The sequence below is a fragment of the Dendrobates tinctorius genome, unplaced genomic scaffold (assembly GCF_039654945.1).
Source record: "Dendrobates tinctorius isolate UK_male_01 unplaced genomic scaffold, ASM3965494v1 ptg000315l, whole genome shotgun sequence".
NCBI classification, from domain to species: Eukaryota; Metazoa; Chordata; class Amphibia; order Anura; family Dendrobatidae; genus Dendrobates; species Dendrobates tinctorius.
The window spans coordinates 573,606-600,554 of NW_027361982.1; the positions used below are offsets into that span (position 1 = coordinate 573,606).

A 26,949-nucleotide genomic window follows, 5' to 3' on the forward strand; every position below is an offset into this window, starting at 1 on the left:
ATGTAAAATACAGATAATATACAGCCACATATACTGTAGATGTAAAATACAGATAATATACCGCCATATATACTGTAGATGTAAAATACAGATAATATACAGCCACATATACTGTAGATGTAAAATACAGATAATATACCGCCATATATACTGTAGATGTAACATACAGATAATATACCGCCTTATATACTGTACATGTAAAATACAGATAATATACCGCCATCGCCATATATACTGTAGATGTAAAATTCAGATAATATACCACCATATATACTGTGCATGTAAAATGCAGATAATATATCGCCATATATACTGTAGATGTAAAATACAGATAATATACCGCCATATATACTGTAGATGTAAAATACAGATCATATACTGTAGATGTAAAATACAGATCATATACCGCCATCGCCATATATACTGTAGATGTAAAATACAGATAATATACCGCCATATATACTATAGATGTAAAATACAGATAATATACCTCCACATATACTGTTGATGTAAAATACAGATAATATACCACCACATATACTGTAGATGTAAAATACAGATAATATACCGCCATATATACTGTAGATGTAAAATCCAGATAATATACCGCCATATATGCTGTAGATGTAAAATACAGATAATATACCGCCATATATACTGTAGATGTAAAATACAGATAATATACCGCCATATATACTGTAGATGTAAAATACAGATGATATACCGCCATATATACTGTAGATGTAAAATCCAGATAATATACCGCCATATATGCTGTAGATGTAAAATACAGATAATATACCGCCATATATACTGTAGATGTAAAATACAGATAATATACAGCCACATATACTGTAGATGTAAAATACAGATAATATACCGCCATATATACTGTAGATGTAAAATACAGATAATATACCGCCATATATGCTGTAGATGTAAAGTACAGATAATATAACGCCATATATGCTGCAGATGTAAAATACAGATAATATACAGCCACATATACTGTAGATGTAAAATACAGATAATATACCGCCATATATACTGTAGATGTAAAATACAGATAATATACAGCCACATATACTGTAGATGTAAAATACAGATAATATACCGCCATATATACTGTAGATGTAACATACAGATAATATACCGCCACATATACTGTCGATGTAACATACAGATAATATACCGCCACATATACTATAGATGTAAAATACAGATAATATACCGCCATATATACTGTAGATGTTAAATACAGATAATATACCGCCACATATACTGTTGATGTAAAATACAGATAATATACCGCCACATATACTGTAGATGTAAAATACAGATAATATACCGCCATATATACTGTAGATGTAAAATCCAGATAATATACCGCCATATATGCTGTAGATGTAAAATCCAGATAATATACCGCCATATATGCTGTAGATGTAAAATACAGATAATATACCGCCATATATACTGTAGATGTAAAATACAGATAATATACCGCCATATATGCTGTAGATGTAAAATACAGATAATATACCGCCATATATGCTGTAGATGTAAAATACAGATAATATACCGCCATATATGCTGCAGATGTAAAATACAGATAATATACAGCCACATATACTGTTGATGTAAAATACAGATAATATTCCACCACATATACTGTAGATGTAAAATACAGATGATATACCGCCATATATACTGTAGATGTAAAATCCAGATAATATACCGCCATATATGCTGTAGATGTAAAATACAGATAATATACCGCCACATATACTGTTGATGTAAAATACAGATAATATACCACCACATATACTGTAGATGTAAAATACAGATAATATACCGCCATATATACTGTAGATGTAAAATCCAGATAATATACCGCCATATATGCTGTAGATGTAAAATCCAGATAATATACCGCCATATACGCTGTAGATGTAAAATCCAGATAATATACCGCCATATATACTGTAGATGTAAAATACAGATAATATACAGCCACATATACTGTAGATGTAAAATACAGATAATATACCGCCATATATACTGTAGATGTAAAATACAGATAATATACCGCCATATATGCTGTAGATGTAAAATACAGATAATATACCGCCATATATGCTGCAGATGTAAAATACAGATAATATACAGCCACATATACTGTAGATGTAAAATACAGATAATATACCGCCATATATACTGTAGATGTAAAATACAGATAATATACAGCCATATACACTGTAGATGTAAAATTCAGATAATATACCACCATATATACTGTAGATGTAAAATACAGATAATATACCGCCATCGCCATATATACTGTAGATGTAAAATACAGAAAATATACCGCCATATATACGGTAGATGTAAAATACAGAAAATATACCCCCATGTATACGGTAGATGTAAAATTCAGATAATATACCACCATATATACTGTGCATGTAAATGCAGATAATATACCGCCATATATACTGTAGATGTAAAATACAGATCATATACTGCCACATATACTGTAGATGTAAAATACAGATCATATTCTGTAGATGTAAAATACAGATAATGTGCCGCCATCGCCATATATACTGTAGATGTAAAATACAGATAAAATACAGCTATATATACTGTAGATGTAAAATACAGATAATATACCGCCATCACCATATATACTGTAGATGTAAAATACAGATAATATACCGCCATATATACTATAGATGTAAAATACAGATAATATACCGCCATCGCCATATATACTGTAGATGTAAAATACAGATAATATACCGCCATATATACTGTAGATGTAAAATACAGATAATATACCGCCACATATACTGTTGATGTAAAATACAGATAATATACCACCACATATACTGTAGATGTAAAATACAGATAATATACCGCCATATATACTGTAGATGTAAAATCCAGTTAATATACCGCCATATATGCTGTAGATGTAAAATCCAGATAATATACCGCCATATATGCTGTAGATGTAAAATACAGATAATATACCGCCATATATACTGTAGATGTAAAATACAGATAATATACAGCCACATATACTGTAGATGTAAAATACAGATAATATACCGCCATATATGCTGTAGATGTAAAATACAGATAATATACCGCCATATATGCTGCAGATGTAAAATACAGATAATATACAGCCACATATACTGTAGATGTAAAATACAGCTAATATACCGCCATCGCCATATATACTGTAGATGTAAAATACAGATAATATACAGCCATATACACTGTAGATGTAAAATTCAGATAATATACCACCATATATACTGTAGATGTAAAATACAGATAATGTGCCGCCATCGCCATATATACTGTAGATGTAAAATACAGATAAAATACAGCTATATATACTGTAGATGTAAAATACAGATAATATACCGCCATCACCATATATACGGTAGATGTAAAATACAGATAATATACCGCCATATATACTATAGATGTAAAATACAGATAATATACCGCCATCACCATATATACTGTAGATGTAAAATTCAGATAATATACCACCATATATACTGTGCATGTAAAATGCAGATAATATACCGCCATATATACTGTAGATGTAAAATACAGATAATATACCGCCATATATACTGTAGATGTAAAATACAGATCATATACTGTAGATGTAAAATACAGATCATATACCGCCATCGCCATATATACTGTAGATGTAAAATACAGATAATATACCGCCATATATACTGTAGATGTAAAATACAGATAATATACCGCCATCGCCATATATACTGTAGATGTAAAATACAGATAATATACCGCCATATATACTGTAGATGTAAAATACAGATAATATACAGCCACATATACTGTAGATGTAAAATACAGATAATATACCGCCATATATGCTGTAGATGTAAAATACAGATAATATACCGCCATATATGCTGCAGATGTAAAATACAGATAATATACAGCCACATATACTGTAGATGTAAAATACAGATAATATACCGCCATATATACTGTAGATGTAAAATACAGATAATATACAGCCACATATACTGTAGATGTAAAATACAGATAATATACCGCCATATATACTGTAGATGTAACATACAGATAATATACCGCCTTATATACTGTACATGTAAAATACAGCTAATATACCGCCATCGCCATATATACTGTAGATGTAAAATACAGATAATATACAGCCATATACACTGTAGATGTAAAATTCAGATAATATACCACCATATATACTGTAGATGTAAAATACAGATAATATACTGCCATATATACTGTGCATGTAAAATGCAGATAATATACCGCCATATATACTGTAGATGTAAAATACAGATAATATACCGCCATCGCCATATATACTGTTGATGTAAAATACAGAAAATATACCGCCATATATACGGTAGATGTAAAATACAGAAAATATACCGCCATATATACGGTAGATGTAAAATTCAGATAATATACCACCATATATACTGTGCATGTAAATGCAGATAATATACCGCCATATATACTGTAGATGTAAAATACAGATAATATACTGCCACATATACTGTAGATGTAAAATACAGATCATATTCTGTAGATGTAAAATACAGATAATGTGCCGCCATCGCCATATATACTGTAGATGTAAAATACAGATAAAATACAGCTATATATACTGTAGACGTAAAATACAGATAATATACCGCCATCACCATATATACTGTAGATGTAAAATACAGATAATATACCGCCATATATACTATAGATGTAAAATACAGATAATATACCGCCATCGCCATATATACTGTAGATGTAAAATTCAGATAATATACCACCATATATACTGTGCATGTAAAATGCAGATAATATACCGCCATATATACTGTAGATGTAAAATACAGATAATATACCGCCATATATACTGTAGATGTAAAATACAGATCATATACTGTAGATGTAAAATACAGATCATATACCGCCATCGCCATATATACTGTAGATGTAAAATACAGATAATATACCGCCATATATACTGTAGATGTAAAATACAGATAATATACCGCCACATATACTGTAGATGTAAAATACAGATCATATACTGTAGATGTAAAATACAGATCATATACCGCCATCACCATATATACTGTAGATGTAAAATACAGATCATATACTGTAGATGTAAAATACAGATCATATACCGCCATCGCCATATATACTGTAGATGTAAAATACAGATAATATACCGCCATCGCCATATATACTGTAGATGTAAAATACAGATAATATACCGCCATATATACTGTAGATGTAAAATACAGAAAATATACCGCCATATATACTGTAGATGTAAAATACAGATAATATACAGCCATATATACTGTAGATGTAAAATTCAGATAATATACCGCCATATATACTGTAGATGTAAAATTCAGATAATATACCGCCATATATACTGTAGATGTAAAATACAGATAATATACCGCCATCGCCATATATACTGTAGATGTAAAATTCAGATAATATACCGCCATATATACTGTAGATGTAAAATTCAGATAATATACCGCCATATATACTGTAGATGTAAAATTCAGATAATATACCACCATATATACTGTGCATGTAAAATACAGATAATATACCGCCATATATACTGTAGATGTAAAATACAGATAATATACCGCCATATATGCTGTAGATGTAAAATTCAGATAATATACCGCCATATATACTGTAGATGTAAAATTCAGATAATATACCGCCATATATACTGTAGATGTAAAATACAGATAATATACCGCCATCGCCATATATACTGTAGATGTAAAATTCAGATAATATACCGCCATATATACTGTAGATGTAAAATTCAGATAATATACCGCCATATATACTGTAGATGTAAAATTCAGATAATATACCACCATATATACTGTGCATGTAAAATACAGATAATATACCGCCATATATACTGTAGATGTAAAATACAGATAATATACCGCCATATATGCTGTAGATGTAAAATTCAGATAATATACCGCCATATATACTGTAGATGTAAAATTCAGATAATATACCGCCATATATACTGTAGATGTAAAATTCAGATAATATACCACCATATATACTGTGCATGTAAAATACAGATAATATACCGCCATATATACTGTAGATGTAAAATACAGATAATATACCGCCATATATGCTGTAGATGTAAAATTCAGATAATATACCGCCATATATACTGTAGATGTAAAATTCAGATAATATACCACCATATATACTGTGCATGTAAAATACAGATAATATACCGCCATATATACTCTGCATGTAAAATACAGATAATATACTGTCATATACAGAGATAATATACGAGTAATATATCACCATATACAGTGGGGATAATAAGTATTTGATACACTGCCAATTTTGCATGTTTTCCCACCTACAAAGACTGGAGAGGCCTGTAATTTTTATGATAGGTACACTTCACCTGTGAGAGACAGAATCTGACAATAAAATCCAGAAAATTACATTGTATGATTGTTACATAATTAATTTGCATTTTATTGCATGAAATTAGTATTTGATCACCGACCAACCAGCAAGAATTCTGGCTCTGACAGACCTGTTAGTTTTTCTGTAAGGCCGGAGTCACACTGGCGAGGAATACGGGAGAGTGAGAGGCGCTAAAAGCACGCATTACACACGGACCAATGATTCTCTATGGGGTCCCTCGCACCAGCCGTATATTTCTCATCCGTATTCTACGCTCCGTGCCAATCGCAGCATGCTGGGACTGTCAGCGTACTACGGCCGTAATACGCCAATGCAAGTCTATGGGTGCGCAAAAAATACGCATTACACACGGACCACACGTGTGACCTGCGAGCAATACGCACCCGGTGTCTTTTAGAAAAGCCGGCGATTCAGTGCACTATACAGTAATCTCACCCTGACAGGTTTAATAAAGAAACAAAAGAATAGATATAGACACATAGAATACATATATATATATATATATATATATATATATATATATGCATTCTATGTGTCTATATCTATTCTTCCGTTTCTGTTAGAAACCCTGTCATAGGGCTCCATTATATGTCCATTTTGCAAGCCTGCGAGAAAATCTCGCCATACGGATGCCATACGGATTACATACGGATGCTGACATACGCAAAATACGCGACCACACCTTGATTACGGATGACATACGGAGCACTGTTTAGGGGTCATTCATCCGTATTACGCATGTAAAATACTGACCGTATTTTGCGTCGGTTAGTGTGACCCCGGCCTAAGAAACCTCCTCTGCCATTTCCTGTATTAATTGCATCTGTTTGACCTTGTTACCTGTATAAAAGACACCTGTCCACACACTCAATCACAGTACAACCTATCCACAATGGCCAAGACCAAAGAACTGTCTAAGTGTGTAAGGACACCAGGGACAGAATTGTAGACCTGTACAAGGCTGGGATGGGCTGCAGGACAATAGGCAAGCAGCTTGGTGAGAAGGCAACTACTGTTATAATAAATAAACTAGGCCGCACCTATGATGGAATAATATAGAGAAACACCAAGCTAAGTGCACATCAGGGTGCTACACTTTGTATGGAAGACAAAGTACATGTAAAAGGGAGAAAAAGACCAATACAAAAGTAGGTGTGCACACCTGGTAAATAATCAAAGAATACCAAATTTTATTTCATAATCTATATTTGTAAGACTCTTGGATTGGTATATACATATATTCACCTCTATGTAGAATGGCAGTAATAATCGTGTGCCTACTCCTGATGAAGCTGTCGCAGGGCAGCGATACACGTGGGTTCTCCTCACACCCCTGATCCTTGCGCTCCTTTTGCTCACTATGCTATTTTCCTGGAGCGCTTATGGAGCACATGAGGTAGTATTGACTACGAAGCTCTCTCTGTCAATGGTTAGGCATGCAAGTGCAGCACGATTTGATTTGCTCCTATTATTCAGCCTTCGTTACCCGGTCTTTGTGTGACCTCTATACCATGCATGATTATTATTTCCATTCTACATAGGGGTGAATATATGTATATACCAATCAAGAGTCTTACACATATTGTTTGTTCATTGCTCCTTACTACATTTGTGGCCATTTAGGTGTTTGCTATAGTAATAGGGGTGTTGGATAGTGATTGTGTTGTATTTACATGTTTTTAACTGTTTTTAATGTGTTTGCATATCCATAGTTATGAAATAAAGTTTTGTATTCATTGATTATTATTTACCAGGTGTGTACACCTATTTTTGTATTGGTCTTTTTTTCCCTTTTACAAGACAAAAACTATTGGCACAATTATTAGAAAATGTAAGAAACTGTCAATCTTCCTCGGTCTGGAGCTCCATGCAGGATTTCACCTCATGGGGAAAGGATGATTCTGAGAAAGGTCAGGAATCAGCCCAGAACTACACCGGAGGACCTGAAGAAAGCGGGGACCACAGTCTCATGACATTATTGTTAGTAACACAATACACCGTCATGGATTAATATCCTGCAGGGCACACAAGGTTCCCCCCTGTTCACACCAGAACATGTCCAGGAATGTTTGAAGTTCACCAATGACCATCTGGATGATCCAGTGGAGGTATGGAAGAAGGTTATGTGGTCAGATGGCACCAAAATATAACTTTTTGGTATCAACTCCACTCGCCATGTTTGGAGGAAGATGAAGGATAAGTACAACCTTAAGAACGCCAAAACAACCATGAAGCATGGTGGGGGAACATCATACTTTGTTGATTGCTTTTCTGTAAAGGGGGCATGACGACTGCATTGTATTGTAGCGAGAATGGATGAAGTCATGTATCTCAAGATTTTGGCCAACAACCTCCTTCCCTCAGTAAGAGCATTGAAGATGGATCATGGCTGGGTCTTCTAACATGACAATGACAAGAAACACAGCCAGGGCAACTAAGGAGTGGCTCCGTAAGAAGCATTTCAAGTTCCTGGAGAGGCCTAGCCAGTCTCCTGACCTGAACCCAATAGAAAATCTTTGGAGGAGCTGAAATTCAATGTTGCTCAGTGACAGCCCCGAAACCTCAAAGATCTGGAGAAGATCTGTATGGAGGAGGGGGCCAAAATCCCTGCTGCAGTGTGTGCAAACCTGGTCAAGAACTACCAGAAAAGTCTGACCTCTGTAATTGCAAACAAAGGTTTCTGAACCAAAGTTCTGTTTCTCTATCGTATCAAATACTTATCTCATGCAATAAAATGCAAATTAAATATGTAAATATAATACAATGTGATTTTCTGCATTTTATTGTCAGATTCTGTCTCTCACAGGTGAAGTGTACATACGATAAAAATTACAGACCTCTCCATTCTTTGTAGGTGGGAAAACCTGCAAAATCGGAAGTGTATCAGGTACTTATTTTCAAACTGTATGGCTGTATATTATCTTTATATGGTGGTATATTATCTGTATTATCTCTATATATAGCGGTATATTATCTGTATATGGCGATATATTTCTATATTATGTCTGTATATAGCAGAATATCATCTGTATAATATGTCTCTATATGGCGGTATATGATCTGTTTATTATCTCTGTATATAGCGGTATATTATGTGTATATTATCTCTGCATATAGCTGTATATTATCTCTATATATAGCTGTATATTATCTGTATATTATCTCTGTATATGGCGATATATTTGTATATTATGTCTGTATATAGCAGAATATCATCTGTATAATATGTCTCTATATGGCGGTAAATGATCTGTTTATTATCTCTGTATATAGCGGTATATTATGTGTATATTATCTCTGCATATAGCTGTATATTATCTCTATATATAGCTGTATATTATCTGTATATTATCTCTGTATATGGCGATATATTTGTATATTATGTCTGTATATAGCAGAATATCATCTGTATAATATGTCTCTATATGGCGGTATATGATCTGTTTATTATCTCTGTATATAGCGGTATATTATGTGTATATTATCTCTGCATATAGCTGTATATTATCTCTATATATAGCTGTATATTATCTGTATATTATCTCTGTATATGGCGGTATATGATCTGTTTATTATCTCTGTATATAGCGGTATATTATGTGTATATTATCTCTGCATATAGCTGTATATTATCTCTATATATAGCTGTATATTATCTGTATATTATCTCTGTATATGGCGATATATTTGTATATTATGTCTGTATATAGCAGAATATTATCTGTATATTATGTTTCTATATGGCGGTATATGATCTGTTTATCTCTGTATATAGCGGTATATTATGTAACATAGTAACATAGTTATTAAGGTTGAAGGAAGACTTTGGCTATGTGCACACGTCGTTTTTTTGGTGTGCGGATTTTGGAGAGAAAACCGCATGTAAATCCGCAGGACAAAAATCCTGCGGTTTATCTGCGGTTTTGCCCTGCGCTTTTACACCTCATAATGGATGAGGTGTAAAACTGCAGCGCTTCTGCACCAAACATTGCGGATTGTAAACCGCAGCAAAACCGCGCGGAAAAATATGCAGCATGTGTACAGCGTTTTTTAATTTCCATAGGAAATAAAGGTACTGTACAACGCACCTAAATCTGCTGCGGACCCGCAGAGCCTGAAACGCTGCGGAACCGCAGCAGAATCCGCACCGTGTGCACATAGCCTTTAAGTCCATCTAGTTCAACCCATATCCTATCCTAACTTGCCCTAACATGTTGATCCAGAGGAAGGAAAAAAAAACCATTTGGCAAACAGTAAGCTTCACATTGGGGAAAAAAATTCCTTCCTGACTCCACATACGGCAATCAGACTAGCTCCCTGGATCAACGCAATATTAACCCCTTCACCCCCAAGGGTGGTTTGCACGTTCATGACCGGGCCAATTTTTACAATTCTGACCACTGTCCCTTTATGAGGTCATAACTCTGGAACGCTTCCATGGATCCCGGTGATTCTGACATTGTTTTCTCGTGACATATTGTACTTCATGTTAGTGGTAAAATTTCATTCAAATAACTTGCGTTTATTTGTGAGAAAAATGGAAATTTGGCGAAAATTTTGAAAATTTCGCAATTTTCCAAATTTGAATTTTTATGCCCTTAAATCACAAAGATACGGCACACAAAAAACTTGCTAACTAACATTTCCCACATGTTTACTTTACATCAGCACAATTTTGGAACCAAAATTTTTTTTTGTTAGGAAGTTATAAGGGTTAAAAGTTGACCAGCGATTTCTCATTTTTACAACACCATTTTATTTTCAGGACCACATCACATTTGAAGCCACTTTGAGGGGTCTATAGGATAGAAAATACCCAAAAGTGACACCATTATAAAAACTGCACCCCTTAAGGTGCTCAAAACCACATTCAAGAAGTTTATTAACCCTTTAGTTGCGTCACAGGAATTTTTTTGAATATTTAAAAAAAAATGAACATCTAACTTTTTTTCACAAAAAAAATACTTCAGGTTCAATTTTTTTTATTTTACCAAGGGTAACAGGAGAAATTGGACTGCAAAAGTTATTGTGCAATTTGTCCTGAGTACGCTGATACCTGATATGTGGGGGGGAACGACTGTTTCGGCGCATGGCAGAGCTCAGAATGGAAGGAGCGCCGTTTGACTTTTTCAATGCAAAATTGGCTGGAATTCAGATCGGACGCCATGTCACGTTTGGAGAGTCCCTGATGTACCTAAACAGTGAAAACCCCCTACAAGTTACCCCATTTTTTAAACTAGACCCTCCAAGGAACTTATCTAGATATGTGGTGAGAACTTTGAACCCACAAGGGCTTTACAGAAGTTTATAACGTACAGCGGTACGTTATCATATTTTTTCCACAAAAATGATCTTTTCACCCCAATTTTTATTTTCCCAAGGGTAACAGGACCCTAAAAGTTATTGTGCAATTTGTCCTGAGTAAGCTGATACCCCACATGTGGGGGTAAACCACTATTTGGGCGCATGGCAGAGCTCGGAAGGGAAGCAGCGCCATTTGACGTTTTTGGCTGGAATCGAGATCGGATATCATGTCGCGATTGGAAAACCCCTGATGTACCAAAACAGTGGAAACCCCCCACAAATGACACCATTTTGGAAACTAGACCCCCTAAGGGACTTATCTAGATGTGTGGTGAGAACTTTGAACCCCCAAGGGCTTCACAGAAGTTTATAACATACAGCCGTACAATTAAAAAATCATATTTTTTCCACAAAAATGATCTTTTCACCCTCAATTCTTATTTTTCCAAGGGTAACAGGACCCTAAAAGTTATTGGGCAATTTGTCCTGAGTACGCTGATACCCCACATGTGGGGGTAAACCACTATTTGTGCGCATGGCAGAGCTCGGAAGGGAAGCAGCGCCATTTGACGTTTTTGGCTGGAATTGAGATCGGACATCATGTCGCGATTGGAAAACCCCTGATGTACCAAAACAGTGGAAACCCCCCACAAATGACACCATTTTGGAAACTAGACCCCCTAAGGAACTTATCTAGATGTGTGGTGAGAACTTTGAACCCCCAAGGGCTTCACAGAAGTTTATAACATAAAGCAGTACAATTAAAAAATCGTATTTTTTCCACAAAAATGATCTTTTCACCCTCAATTCTTATTTTTCCAAGGGTAACAGGACCCTAAAAGTTATTGTGCAATTTGTCCTGAGTACGCTGATACCCCACATGTGGGGGTAAACCACTACTTGGGCGCATGGCAGAGCTCGGAAGGGAAGTAGCGCCATTTGACGTTTTTGGCCGGAATTGAGATCGGACACCATGTCGCGATTGGAAAACCCCTGATGTACCTAAACAGTGGAAACCCCCCACAAATGACACCATTTTGTAAACTAGACCCCCTAAGGAACTTATCTAGATGTGTGGTGAGCACTTTGAACCCCCCAGTGCTTCACAGAAGTTTATAACGCCCGGGCGTGAAAATAAAAAATTTGTATTTTTTCCACAAACATGATCTTTTAGTCACCATTTTTTTATTTTCCCAAGGGTACCAGGAGAAATTGGACCCCAAAAGTTGTTGTCTAATTTGTCCTGAGTATGCTGATACCCCATATGTGTGAGAGAAAACTACTGTGTGGGCACACGTTGGGGCTCGAAAGGGAAGTGGTGACGTTTTGGAATGCAGACTTTGATGGAATGGTCTGCGGGTGTCATGTTGCCTTTGGAGAGCCCCTAATGTACCTAAACAGTGCAAACCCCCCCACAAATGACCCCATTTTGAAAACTAGACCCCCTAAGGAACTTATCTAGATGTGAGGTGAGCACTTTGAACCCCCAAAAGCTTCACAGAAGTTTATAATGCCAGGGCATGAAAATAAAAAAATCGTATTTTTTCCACAAACATGATCAATTAGTCCCCAATTTTTTTATTTTCCCAAGGGTAACAGGAGAAATTGAACCCCAAAAGTTGTTGTCCAATTTGTCCTGAGTACACTGACACCCCATTATGTGGGAAAAAACTACTGTATGGACACACGTCAGGGCTCGAAAGGGATGTAGTGACGTTTTGAAATGCAGACTTTGATGGAATGGTCTGCGGGTGTCATGTTGCCTTTGGAGAGCCCCTAATGTACCTAAACAGTGGAAACCCCCCACAAATGACCCCATTTTGGAAACGAGACTCCCTAAGGAACTTATCTAGATGTGTGGTGAGCACTTTGAACCCCCAAGGGCTTCACAGAAGTTTATAATGCCCGGGCATGAAAATAAAAAAATCGTATTTTTTCCACAAACATGATCAATTAGTCCCCAATTTTTTTATTTTCCTAAGGGTAACAGGAGAAATTGGACCCCAAAAGTTGTTGTCCAATTTGTCATGAGTACGCTGACACCCCATATGTGGGAGAAAACTACTGTATGGACACACGTCGGGGCTCGGAAGGGAAGCAGTGACGTTTTGGAATGCAGACTTTGATGGAATGGTCTGCGGGTGTCATGTGCATTTGGAGAGCCCCTGATGTACCTAAACTATTGAAACTCCCCACAAGTGACCCCATTTTGGACACTAGACCCCCCACGGAACTTATCTAGATGTGTGGTGAGCACTTTGAACCCCCAAGTGCTTCACAGAAGTTTATAACGCTCAGGCGTGAAAATAAAAAAATCATTTTTTTCCACAAAAATGATATTTTTGCCCCCAATTTTTTATTTTCCTAAGGGTAACAGGAGAAATTGGACCCCAAAAATTGTTTTGCAATTTGACCTGAGTAGGCTGATACCCTACATGTGGGGGTAAAACACTGTTTGGGCGCATGGCAGAGCTTGGAAGGGAAGGAGCACCATTTGACTTTTTCAACTCAGAATTGGCTGGAATTGAGATCAGACGCCATGTTGCATTTGGAGAGCCCCTGATGTGCCCAAACAGTGGAAACCCCCAATTCTAACTCCAACCCGAACCCCAACACACCCCTAACCCTAATCTCAGCCCTAACCCTAGCCCTAACCCTAACCCTAGCCCTAACCCTACCCTAACCCTAATGGAAAAATGGAAATAAATACATTTTTTTAATTTTATTATTTTTCCCTAACTGGGGGTGATAACAGGGGGTTTGATTTACTATTTATGGCGGTTTTTATATTTGGCAGCTGTTGCACGCTAAAAGACGCTTTTTATTGTAAAAATAGTTTTTGCATCACCACATATTGAGAGCTATAATTTTTCCGTATTTTGACCCCCAGAGTCATGTGAGGTCTTATTTTTTGTGGGACGAGTTGACGTATTTATTGGTACCATTTTCGGGCACGTGACATTTTTTGATCGCTTTTTATTCCGATTTTTGGGACGCAGAATGAACAAAAACCAGCGTTTCATGAATTTCTTTTGGGGGGGTGCGTTTACACCATTCCGCGTGCGATAAAATTGATAAAGCGGTTTTATTCTTCGGGTCAGTATGGTTACAGCGATACCTCATTAGGTCTTTTTTTATGTTTTGTCAGTTTTATGCAATGAAAACTATTTTATATAAAAAATAATTATTTTTGCATCGCTTTATTGTGCGAGCTATAACTTTTTTATTTTTTCGCTGATGATGCTGTGTGGCAGCTCGTTTTTTGCGGGACAAGATGACGTTTTCAGCGGTACCATGGATATTTATATGTGTCTTTTTGATCGCGCGTTATTACACTTTTTGTTTGGCGGTATGATAATAAATCATTATTTTTTGCTTTGTTTTTTATTTTTATTTTTAAAGGGGTTCGCTAAAGGGGTTAACTAATGGGACAGTTTTATAGGGCGGGTCGTTACGGACGCGGCGATAACTAATATGTGTACTTTTATTGTTTTGTTTTTTTTTTATTTCCAAAAAATGGATTTATTGGGGGAATATTTTTTTTTTTTTTCTAATTTATTTGGCGATTTTTTTAAATTTATTTTAACACTTTTTTTAATTTTTTTTTTTATTTTTATTAAATAGTCCCCAGGTCGCTGATCTGTCACAGATCTGTCACAGGCAGTGCAGAAGGCTTCCTCATGCCTGCGCTTTGCAGGCACTGAGGAAGCCAGTTTCCTGTAGGCCCCCGAAGGCCCCTGTCACCATCTTGGATTCGGGGGCCTGCAGGAATGGAGCCCCCCGCAGCTATGCTGCACATTGCGCTGCCGTGGGGGGCTCAGGGAAGCACGGAGGGAGCCCCCTCCCTGCCGATGCTTCCCTTTAACCCCCGGTACACCGCGATCATGTTTGATCGCGGTGTGCAAGGGGTTAACGTGTCGGGGGGCGGTCCGTGACCGCCCCTGACACATTGTGCCGGGTGTCAGCTGTGATAATCAGCTGACACCCGGCCGCGATCAGCGGCGCTCACCACGTGGGCGCTGCTGATCGCGGTAGACGTACTATCCCGTCCATGGGCATAGGGGCCCGGGTCCCATGGACGGGATAGTACGTCTGATGTCAGGAAGGGGTTAAGGAAACTAGTGTATATACCCTGTAATATTATACTTTTCAAGAAAGGCATCCAGTCCCTTCTTAAATTTTAGTAGTGAATCACTCATTACAACAACATATGGCAGAGAGTTCCATAGTCTCACTGCTCTTACAGTAAATAATCCGCGTCTGTGATTATGCTTAAACCTTCTTTCCTCCAGACGTAGAGGATGCCCCCTTATCCCCGTCACAGGTAAGAGTATATTATCTCTGCATATAGCTGTATATTATCTGTATTATCTCTGTATATAGCAGTATATTATCTTTATATTATGTCTGTATATGGCGGTATATTATCTGTATATTATGTCTGTATATAGCGGTATATTTTCTCTATATTATCTCTGTATATAGCGGTATATTATCTGTATGTTATCTCTGTATATGGCAGTATATTATCTGTAATAATAATAATAATAATAAAAGCTGGTCGTACATCTCGCCTCCTAGAGACAAGACTGGAAAAATTATTACAGCAACAAGAACCTCCTTCCCACTTGATCTCTCTATTATATGGAGAGTTCCATGTTGAGAACTCGGAGACGATCCCGAGCTATATCCGGGCATGGGAGGAGGAGATGGGATGTAGATTCTCGGTAGAGGATCTTAACAAAGCCTACCTATTTACACATAAAATGTCCCTGGCCGGGGGCGCACAGGAGAAAAATTTTAAGATACTGACCAGATGGTATTTGTCCCCCATTAAAGTCTATCTTTCCGTCGGTGGTGGACACTTGTTGGCGATGTGGAACTGAGAGGGGCACACTATACCATATATGGTGGCAGTGCTCCGCGATACAGCCCTTCTGGAAGAGAGTGTTTCAGGCTTATCAAACAATTACTGGTGATGATGTTCCCCCTTCCCCACAAGTCGCCATCCTCTCGATCCTCCCAGGCTCCATATCAGCTCAGAAACGGAGCATTCTCAGATTTTGTATAACTGCAGCACGTATGGTAATCCCACGCCATTGGAGGGCAACACCATGGCAGAATGGGTGTCAGAATTTGCAGAAATTTTCCGAATGGAAGAGCTGATGGCCGAGATGGAGGGGGACAACTCCCGCTTGATTCGTACTTGGAGTCCATGGATCTTGTTCAAAGAAACTGCTGGGCTGCCCCGACTGGTTGAGGCGGCTTCTTAGGGGCCGGTTCGGGAGTCTAGCGCCCAATTCCCCTCTTTCTCCCCTTCCTCCCACGTTCTCTTCTTTACTACCCTTAAACGTTCTAATTATAATTTTTGTGTCCTTTCTTCCCCCTCTTTTTTTTATCTTTCCTTCTCTTTTCTTCTTTCTATAACGTACCCCCGCTGCGAAATGTAAAAGATATTTCGAACAACCGTTACCGCATTGCTCCTGCCCATCTATGGTATTAAGAATTAAGATAATGGGAGGAAGGTTTACTCCCCTGACCGCACCATTTCATGTAAACAGAATGTTTTATGCAAACCAATTTGGGGGGTTAACTAATACTAAGGGTCAATCATTCGGGTGGAACTTGGGTAGCGACAGTGGATCAGAGTATACTCAACATGCATTCTATTGGGAAGATGCGAAACTTTACCTTAAGCAGACGTGATAAAGTTATAAGGGATTGTTATAATGTGAAAATGTTCAGATGATGTACAATCTTTACCATTTTGTATGTTTACCTTGTTACTATGTCTGTCTACTTGATTTTTCTTTCAATAAAAATAGATTCAACATAATAATAATAAAAAATTTTATTTCTATAGCGCCGACATATTCCGCAGCACTTTACATTTCAGAAGGGGATTTGTACAGACAATACTTTAGAAATTACAGCATAACAATAATCACATAGATCATAACAGATACCAAGAGGAATGAGGGCCCTACTCGGAAGCTTACAATCTATGAGGAAAAAGGGAGACACGAAAGGTGGGTGGTAACAGTTGCCCTGATTGTATGGGCCAGCCATAATGTTAAGTGTGTAACAGTACAGACACAGAGGGCTAATGGATGCATAAAGCATGTGGGAACATGATGCGGAGAACCTGGTTATGGTAAAACTTTTGGCTGAACCACACAGGGATAGTTAGGTTAATGTTTTGAGGCGGTAGGCCAGTCTGAATAAATGCGTTTTCAGGGCATGCTTAAAATTGTGGGGATTGGGGACTAATCATATTGACCTCGGAAGTGCATTCCAAAGAATTGGCGCAGCAAGTGTATAGTCTTGGAGATGGAAGTGGAGGTTCTGATTATTGAGGATGCTAACCTCAGGTCATCAGCCGAACAGAGGGCACGGGTAGGGTGGTATACTGAAACAAGGGAGGAGATGTGGGGTGGTGCTGAGCCATGAAGAGCTTTGTGGGTGAGGGTAATAAGTTTGTACTGGATTCTGGAGTGGATGGGTAGCTAGTGCAATGACTGGCACAAGGTAGAGGCATCGGTGTAACGATTGGTGAGGAATATGATCCTGGCTGCAGCATTCAGGATGGATTGGAGAGGGGAGAGTTTGGTAAGAGGGAGACCGATTAGAAGAGAGTTACAATCGTCAAGACGAGAATGAATAAGAGAAACAGTAAGAGTTTTTGCGGAGTCAAAAGTAAGAAAAGGTCGAATTCTAGAAATGTTTTTGAGGTGCAGATAACAAGAGCGAGCCAGTGATCGTATGTGGGGGACAAAGGAAAGCTCGGAGTCAAGTATGACCCCAAGACAGCGGGTATGTTGCTGGGGAGTAATAGTGGAACCACACACGGAAATGGCAATGTCGGGTATAGGTACATTAGTAGCGGGAGGAAACACAAGGAGTTCAGTCTTTGACAGGTTCAGTTTCAGATAGAAGGAGGACATGATGTTAGACACAGCGTTTAGACAATCGCTGGTGTTTTCTAGAAAGGCAGGCGTGATGTCAGGAGAAGAAGCTTATAATTGGGGGTCATCAGCATAGAGATGGTACTGGAAACCAAATCTACTGATTGGTTGACCAATAGGGGCAGTGTACAAAGAGAAGAGGAGGGGGCCTAGGACTGATCCGTGAGGAACCCCAACAGTAAGGGGAAGATGAGAGGAGGAGGAGCCGGCAAAAGATACAGTAAAGGAGCCGTCAGAGAGATAGGAGGAGAATCAGGAGAGAACGGTGTCCTTGAGGCCAATGGAACAGAGCATAGTGAGGAGGAGCTGATGATCCACAGTGTCGAATGCTGCAGAGAGATCGAAGAGAATTAGCATGGAGTAATGACCATTTGATTTAGCTGTTAGTAGATCATTAGAGACTTTAGTGAGGGCAGTTTCAATAGAGTGTAAAGAGCGGAAACCTGATTGGAGAGGGTCGAGAAGAGAGTTATCAAAGAGATAGTGGATAAGATGGGAGTGGACCAGGCGTTCCAGGAGTTTAGATATGAAGGGAAGATTAGAGACAGGTCTATAGTTAGAGGCACAGTTTTGGTCGAGGGATGGTTTTTTAAGTAGTGGATGTATGATGGCATGCTTAAATGAGGGAAAGATACCATAAGAGAGAGGTATTTTAGTTAGGTGAGGGGTGACAGTAGGGGAAAGGGACTGGAGTAGATGTGACGGAAATGGGTCACTGGTGCAAGTGGTTGGGCGAAAAAATGCAAGGAGCCTGCTTACTTCTTCTGTGACTGGTTCAAAATCAGAGAGTGAGCTAGATGCAGTGGGGGAGGGAGGACAGTGCATGGTATGAGGTAATTGGGAGATAATTTCCTGTCGGATCTGGTCAATTTTTTCTTTGAAGTAATTGGCCAGATCGTCAGCTCGAAGCTCCGTGGTTGGGGCCTGCACTCTTGGGTTGAGTAGAGAATGAAAAGTGTCAAAGAGACGTTTTGGGTTATTAGACAGTGGGGTGATGAGGGTGTTGAAATAGGATTGTTTGGAGAGGTGAAGGGCAGTGTGGTATGTTCGAAGCATAAATTTATAATGGATGAAATCTTCATGTAGATTGGATTTTCTCCACAGTCGTTCGGCGCACCTGGAGCACCGCTGCAGGAAACGTGTTTGCAGGGTGTGCCAGGGTTGTCACCATCTGTGTTGTGGTGTTTTATGTATAGGAGGTGCAAATTCATCCAGGGGCACTTTGAAGTGTTTCATTGTAATGCTTCAATGCAGAATCAGGACATGAGAGGGTGGAGATAGGGGCTAATGAAGACTGCAAGTTCTTCATAAGTTTCTGAGTGTTAATGGCCTGTATGTTTCTATAAGTATGGACAGTGGGGGTGACTTGAGCAGCCTGGCAGTTCTTGATAGAGAATGAAAGAAGGTTGTGGTCAGAGAGCGGGAGAGGGGAGTTTGCAAAATCATCCACTGCACAAAGCCGAGAGAAGACCAAGTCGAGGGCGTTCCGTCTTTATGCGTTGGAGAATTAGTAAGCTGCGAAAGGTCAAACGAGGAGGTTAGAGATAAAAGGTGAGTAGCAGATGGGGAGAGGGGAAGAGCAATGGGGATGTTGAAATCGCCCATGATGAGGGTAGGGATGTCACAGGAGAGAAAATGTGGAAGCCAAGTGGCAAAATGATCCAGGAACTGATGGGAGGGGTCGGCAGGACGATATACCACCGCCACTCACATGGAGAAGGGGGTGTAGAGTCTGACCGCATGGACCTCAAAAGAAGGGAATACAAGTGAAGGTACTTGAGGGATAACCCGAAAGGTACATTTTGGTGATAGGAGCAGACCAACGCCTCCACCTGCTCTATTGTCTAATCTTGGGGTATGAGAGAAGTGTAGTCCACCATATGAAAGAGCAGCAGCAGCAGTGGTGGTGTCTGACTGCTGGATCCAGGTTTCAGTAAGAGCCAGAAGGTTAAGAGAATTAGAAAGGAAGAAGTCATGAAAAAAGGCGAGTTTGTTACACACTGAACGAGAATTCCAAAGGGCACAATTAAGAGAGACAGATGGCAGGCAGGGAATATTAATAAGATTAGAGGGGTTTCTGAGTGTAGCAGTTGTGGGGTTTGACTTTCTATAATATGAGGGACTAGGGTTGAGCGCAATGTCTCCTGCGACTAGGAGAAGGAGGATAGAAATTGTGAGCAGATGGTTAAGTGATGTGTGAGAGTGTCTCAAAAGTTGAATCGTGTGACTGAATGGATCTGTGCAATTTAGCAATGTGAAAAGATATATTATCTCTGTATATTATGTCTGCGTATAGCGGTATATTATCAGTATAGTATCTGTATATTATGCCTGTATATGGCGGTATATTATCTGTATATTATCTCTGTATATAGCGGTATATTATCTGTGTGACGAGGTCAGCTTACGCTGAGTCATTTTTCTTTGGAGTGGACCCTCTGGGTCGTGGCAGCCCCCCCCCACCTAGGGCGAGCTGACCTTGTGAAGAACTAGAGGCGTGTCAGGGGCAAGACCAAGGGGGTGAGCCACCATGACTGCTGGCACCAGACGGCCGGCTCAGGTAGACACTAGGTACGAGAGTCTGATGACAAGGACGAGCAGGAAGCAAGACAAGACGTTAGTTCAAGGTATCTTCATTAAGACAATTTCAGGAAAACATTCAGTGCAAAAACGTGAGAACAAGCAAACACGGCAAGGTGCGTGCGTGGGCACGCCAAGGTCCATAGCATGGTACGTGCCAGGTGGCACGCCTGGGTACAGGCAAAGGCACAATGGCATCGGACTCCGGACAGCTGGCAACGATCGACATGATCAGGGCATCAGGCTGCGGACATCAGCTCCGGACATCAGGCCGCAGTCATCAGGCTTACGATCTCTGGCAGCGATTGGCAGGTTCCGGGCATCCAGCAGGCAAACCAGGGTTCAGGCAAGGAGGTACGACAGATCTCCAGGCATGGTGCGTGTTAGGCCTCTTTCACACTTCCGTTTTTGACAATCAGTCAAGAGCCGCCAATTTTGAAAAAAAACGGATCCGCCATTTCTCTCTCTCTCCTTCCCGGCCAGCGGTTCCTTTAAATTTCCTCATTTTCAGGATCCGTCTAAAAACGGATCCTGTGCCATCTATTCACATCAGTTGAGAATGGATCCGCTTGTCTGCCTTTTTGGCGGATTTTAACTGATGGAAATAACTGAAGTGTGAAAGAGGCCTTAGGGAAAAAGCCGAGGTCCAAGGCAGGATTCCAGGCAGGGGCGTGCTAAGGGCACACCAGGGTCCAGGGCAAGGTGCAAGGCAGGGTGCGTGTGTAGGGGACACGCCAGGGTTCAAAGTTCAACAAACAAGAAAGGAGGCGTGTGTAAAGACACGCCAATGCACAAGGCAGAGTCCTGCACGTGCAGAGAGAAACACCAGGGTCAAGGTTCAAGGCAGAGTCCTGCGCGTGCAGAGAGACACGCCAGGGTCAGGTTCAAGGCAGAGTCCTGCGCGTGCAGAGGGCAGGCCAGGATCAGGTTCAAGGCAGAGTCCTGCGCGTGCAGCGGGCACGCCAGGGTCAGGGTTCAAGGCAGAGTCCTGCGCGTGCAGAGGGCACGCCAGCGTCAGGGTTCAAGGCAGAGTCCTGCGCATGCAGAGAGACACGCCAGGGTCAGGTTCAAGGTAGAGTCCTGCGGGTGCAGAGGGCACGCCAGGGTCAGGGTTCAAGGCAGAGTCCTGCGCGTGCAGAGAGACATGCCAGGGTCAGGTTCAAGGCAGAGTCCTGCTCATGCAGTGGGCACGCCAGGGTCAGGGTTCAGGCAAGGACCTGTACGTACGAGAGGGCACATGGCAAGACCTGCGTGTACTGTACTTTTACAGAAGCACGGGGAGGTATGCCACGGGGCAGATGTGCTAAGAGAAGCACAGAGAGCACAGTGCAAAGACAGCGTGAGTGCAAGGAAGCACAGAGAGCACGGCTGGGGCACTGGCTAGCTGGACCGGCTGCAGCACAAACAGGTGGGTAAGACTCCAGCGAACCCGACTGGGGCATAGCAGGTGACACAGCTGTCACTGACCGACGAGCACAGCTGAGGCACAAGCAGGCGGGCACGGCTTGGGCGGGCACGGCTGAGGCACAGGCAGGAGGCTAGGAAGGCCAGGCGCATGCAAAGGGCACACGAAGAAGCAAGGCAAGGCAAAGCAAGAAACAAGGCAAGGCTAGGCGAGAAACAAGACAAGACTAGGTACGGAACATGGAGCGGAACGTAGGCAGAAACACAGAGCCAAGTCGGAGCGAGAACAGAGCTAGCAGTGGAGCGTAGGCCGAAGCCCAGAGCCGGGTCAAGGGAGAACCTTGAGACTAGCATGGAAATGTGCAGGAGAGCACGACAGGCCAGAGTCTAGCGGCGGAGCGTAGGCCGAAGCACAGAGCCGGGTCAAGGCAGAGCCTTGAGACTAGACATGGAAATGTGCAAGAGAGCACCATAGGGCAGAGTACAGAAAACCAGGCAGAGACAAGAAACATGAGAAGCACTACAAGGCTCAGAATAGCAAAGACCAGACATGGCAAAACAGGCAAAGGCAGAGAACAGCGGAAGTACTACAAGGCAAGGCAAGGAAAGGACAAACATGGCAGGAGAGACAACACAAGACATGGCACGAGACAAGAGGCAGAGTACAAGCACAGAGCGTGTGCAGAGACGCACGACAGAGCAGAGTGCAGGGGCACAGAATACAGGGTGCAGCCAAGCAACACAATACTCCGGCCCTGACCATAAGGAGGGGCGGTCTGATATAGCACCATAGCACCAGTACTTCCGGGTCAGGACCAGGGAGGTACTTTGGGTTCAGATCCTCCAGGATCAGAGAGAGCATTGCTAGAACAGCCTGGGTAGAACCATAGAGCAGGTCACATGATCAGGAGTTCCAGGAATACAGCGGATTGCAGAACCAGAGCAGGGCTGGAACATAGGAAAGGTCACATGATCAGGGGTTTCCAGGAATACAGCGGATTGCAGAACCAGAGCAGGGCTGGGACATAGGAAAGGTCACATGATCAGGGGTTTCCAGGAATACAGCGGATTGCTCAACCAGAGCAGGGCTGGAACATAGGAAAGGTCACATGATCAGGGGTTCCAGGAGTACAGCGGATTGCAGAGTCAGACAGAGACGGATGGTTACCCAGCAACAGCGTGCAGCCATGAGGTAAGTCGCGCGTGCACACTGCTCCAGGCAACTTGCGGCATAACAGACATGGCGGACATGACAATCTGTATATTATCTCTGTATATGGCGGTATATTATCTGTATATTATCTCTGTATATGGCGGTATATTATCTGTATATTATCTCTGTATATAGCTGTATATAATTTATATATTATCTCTGTATATAGTGGTATGTTATTTGTATATTATCTCTGTATATACAGTAGCTGTATATTACCTATATATTATCTCTGTATATAGCGTGTGAGATAGTGACCGGCATTGTTGTAAATCGCTGTAAGCCTGAAATGTTACTCTGGGACTTGTAGTTCAACAAGCCTTGTTTTTTTATAAGGGGGACTTACAGGGTTAGCCGGAGAGCTGGGCAGGACTGGCTAACCACACACACCTCCCACATATGGGGGTGGTTTCAGCTACATAATGTGGCTGTGGTTTGGTCACATGATCGGTGTTGTAAGGTCCTGACAGGTCTCTGTGTGTTGGAAGGTCCTGTGAATGGACCAGATTCCTGAAGAGCACATGGTGAGGCCACATACCTGAATGGTCTCTGTGTTGGAAGGACCTGCAAGTGGACCGGATTCTTGAAGAGCACAGGGTGAGTGTTAGGCATCGCATTCCTGTCGCTGCACAGCGGGAATCCCGAGCCTTGCTTCCGGCGGTCCCCCATTCCTCTCCAGCTGCAGAGGAGGCTGCTCAGCAGACTTGTCGGTCCCGGCGCTCTGCCCAGACTACCTCCATGGGTTTGGTAGCTGCTGCCACCTCTGGTCCAGCTATAGCAACGCATGCTGGTCAGCAGCGAGCTACTCCAGGGACTAAGTCCTCCTTTCGGTCCACTGAGCAAGCCCCTGGGATGATCTCTCATTGGAGATCGGAGGTCACATGCTCAGGTCCTTCTCCAGCTCTGATTGGGCCAACAGAAAGGTCAGGAAGGTCCCGGAAGGACGCGGCTATAAAAGGTTCGCATGGCCGCTCGGCCATGCGCCAGTATAAACTGCATTACCAGACTATGAGGAGTAAGTGTATGCAAGTATGAATGTCTCTGGTGACTGACTCATTTGAAACCCCTACCCTTGGTACGCATGTGTTGTGCAGCCTAGCCTGTTAAGCACCCAGGCTTAGGTGTAGGTAGAGGCAGAGTCTGAGACTAACATCAGTGTCCACCGGTGGCTCTGCACGCCACGGTGCACGTGCTCGACACTCAACCATAGTCAGCATCTATAGTGTCGTCCGCAGGTGCGACGCCGTGCGCTCAGTAGGTCTAGAGGGACTCAGACCTCGTGTCCTTGGGGCTGAGTTCTGTGACCGCATACTGTGCGCTCTCTTGCCGAGTGCTTTGATTTTAACAGGCTCCGGCATTTATGTTCAGCGGTGGCGCGGCTCTGTGTCGTAACAGAGTTCGCTTCTGTTCATACTGGGTGACGTTAACCCATGCGTGACCTCTTGTATACCGCTTTATAATTCCGCCATTACTAAGCAGCAGTTTACCACCCCTGCACGGTGAACCCCGGGCTGCGAACGCACCATACTATTATTTTATTATTTGGTGCGTTCCGCCAGCCCTAACAGTGAGACCATGTACCTGCAGAGCCTGTGACAGCTAACTGTGGTGGTGATGCTACTGTTCTTCTGAGGGTCTGGACTGTCGGGTTTGGCCTGTGGTACAAGTCATCGTCCGGGACAGTAATCCCAGTTAGGCAGCTTCCCCAGAAGCTAGGACTGACAAGAAGTCAGCATGTGGAGCGGAGCTCCAGGAAGGTAACCCAGAGAATGGGGGACTGTGTGCACTGACGAGGGTCAGTTAATGAACTGTGCGGTGACCCAGGTTACTGGGCGAAGTGAGGTCCAGCGTGTTTATAGACTGCAATCTAATGTCGCGTGTCATGGAGTAAAATTGTGACATTGGCATGGCGTGCGGTTGTGGGGAGGTTGGTCTGACGGACGGATCTGCCTAAGGAGAGAGGCAGAGGAGCAGCGCAGTGTAGGCTGAGATATAGAGCCAGGGGCGACATGTGGCCGTTTGACCATTAGAGGGCAGGGGGGAGCATAGGAGAGAGTGGTTATGTAACTGCCATGGGTCAAGGCCACTGCCATTGGTTAAGGGTTACTTTCAGGTGATAGTGGGCGGAGCTACTGGGACTGGGATTATAAGAGGTCAGGGAAGGTTCTGGGAGTTCCTGTCAGCCAAGAGAGCTCACTAGAGAGGAGAGTTTGCTGTAGGTAGAAAGGCAGAAAAGGCCTACAGAGAGCTACTGACAGTGGAGATGGTCACAGGGGGTGACCCAAAAAGGACAGTGGCTGCGGACAGAGACAGACTGTGAGTGTCAGGTGGACGGCGTACTCTAAAGGGTGAAACGCTGTGGTGAAAGTGCTTAGGGCAGGCACAGCGGAGAAGAGCCATAGAGGACGCCACAAACGGTGACAAACTAAGAAGAGAAGGTACCCGGGTCTGTGTGTAAAAGTGAATTGTGGACTATTTATTTATTTATTATTATTATTATTATTATTTATTTTATTATTTATGTATTACTTATTATTTTTTATTATTATTGTGACTATTCCTGTGATGAAGTACGGTGGTCGTCCGAAAAGCGGCCAATAAAATCTGAGCTGTTGGACACAACCCTTGTCTCTCAGACTCATGTCTGCCGGCGCCACGAAGTTGGTCACCCCCCAGTCCTGTTGGATCAGCACCACCTAATCGCCTCCCTCAGCCCGACCCTATATGGTCATCCACGGTAACTGGACAAAGAGTAGTCTGGCGTGTTTAGTGACTGCGAGTTAAAGTCATGAACTATAGAGGGCTATGGACTATGTGTTAGTTCTGTGATATATAACATGGCCTGCAGTGGTTTATGAGTGTATAATAAACCACATGGACTGTTTGAGTGGAAAAAGCATTCCTCTGTGCCTTAATCCCGTT

At 41.3% G+C, this 26,949-nt stretch overlaps 1 protein-coding gene across 3 annotated transcripts in view; it reads right to left on the minus strand.

Moving 5' to 3' along the window:
- TBX22 (T-box transcription factor 22) overlaps positions 1-24,853 on the minus strand; it is a 104,060-nt gene extending 79,207 nt beyond the window's left edge. For 2 of the 3 annotated variants that reach the window (XM_073561173.1, XM_073561172.1), the window contains exon 1: positions 24,566-24,853. In XM_073561173.1, the coding sequence (XP_073417274.1) occupies positions 24,566-24,644 (79 nt within the window). In that variant the 5' untranslated portion in view covers positions 24,645-24,853. Of the gene's footprint in view, positions 1-7,314; positions 7,369-24,565 lie in introns of those variants that run through there. The other variant, XM_073561174.1, reaches the window with a different exon arrangement.
- Positions 24,854-26,949: the final 2,096 nt, after the last annotated feature.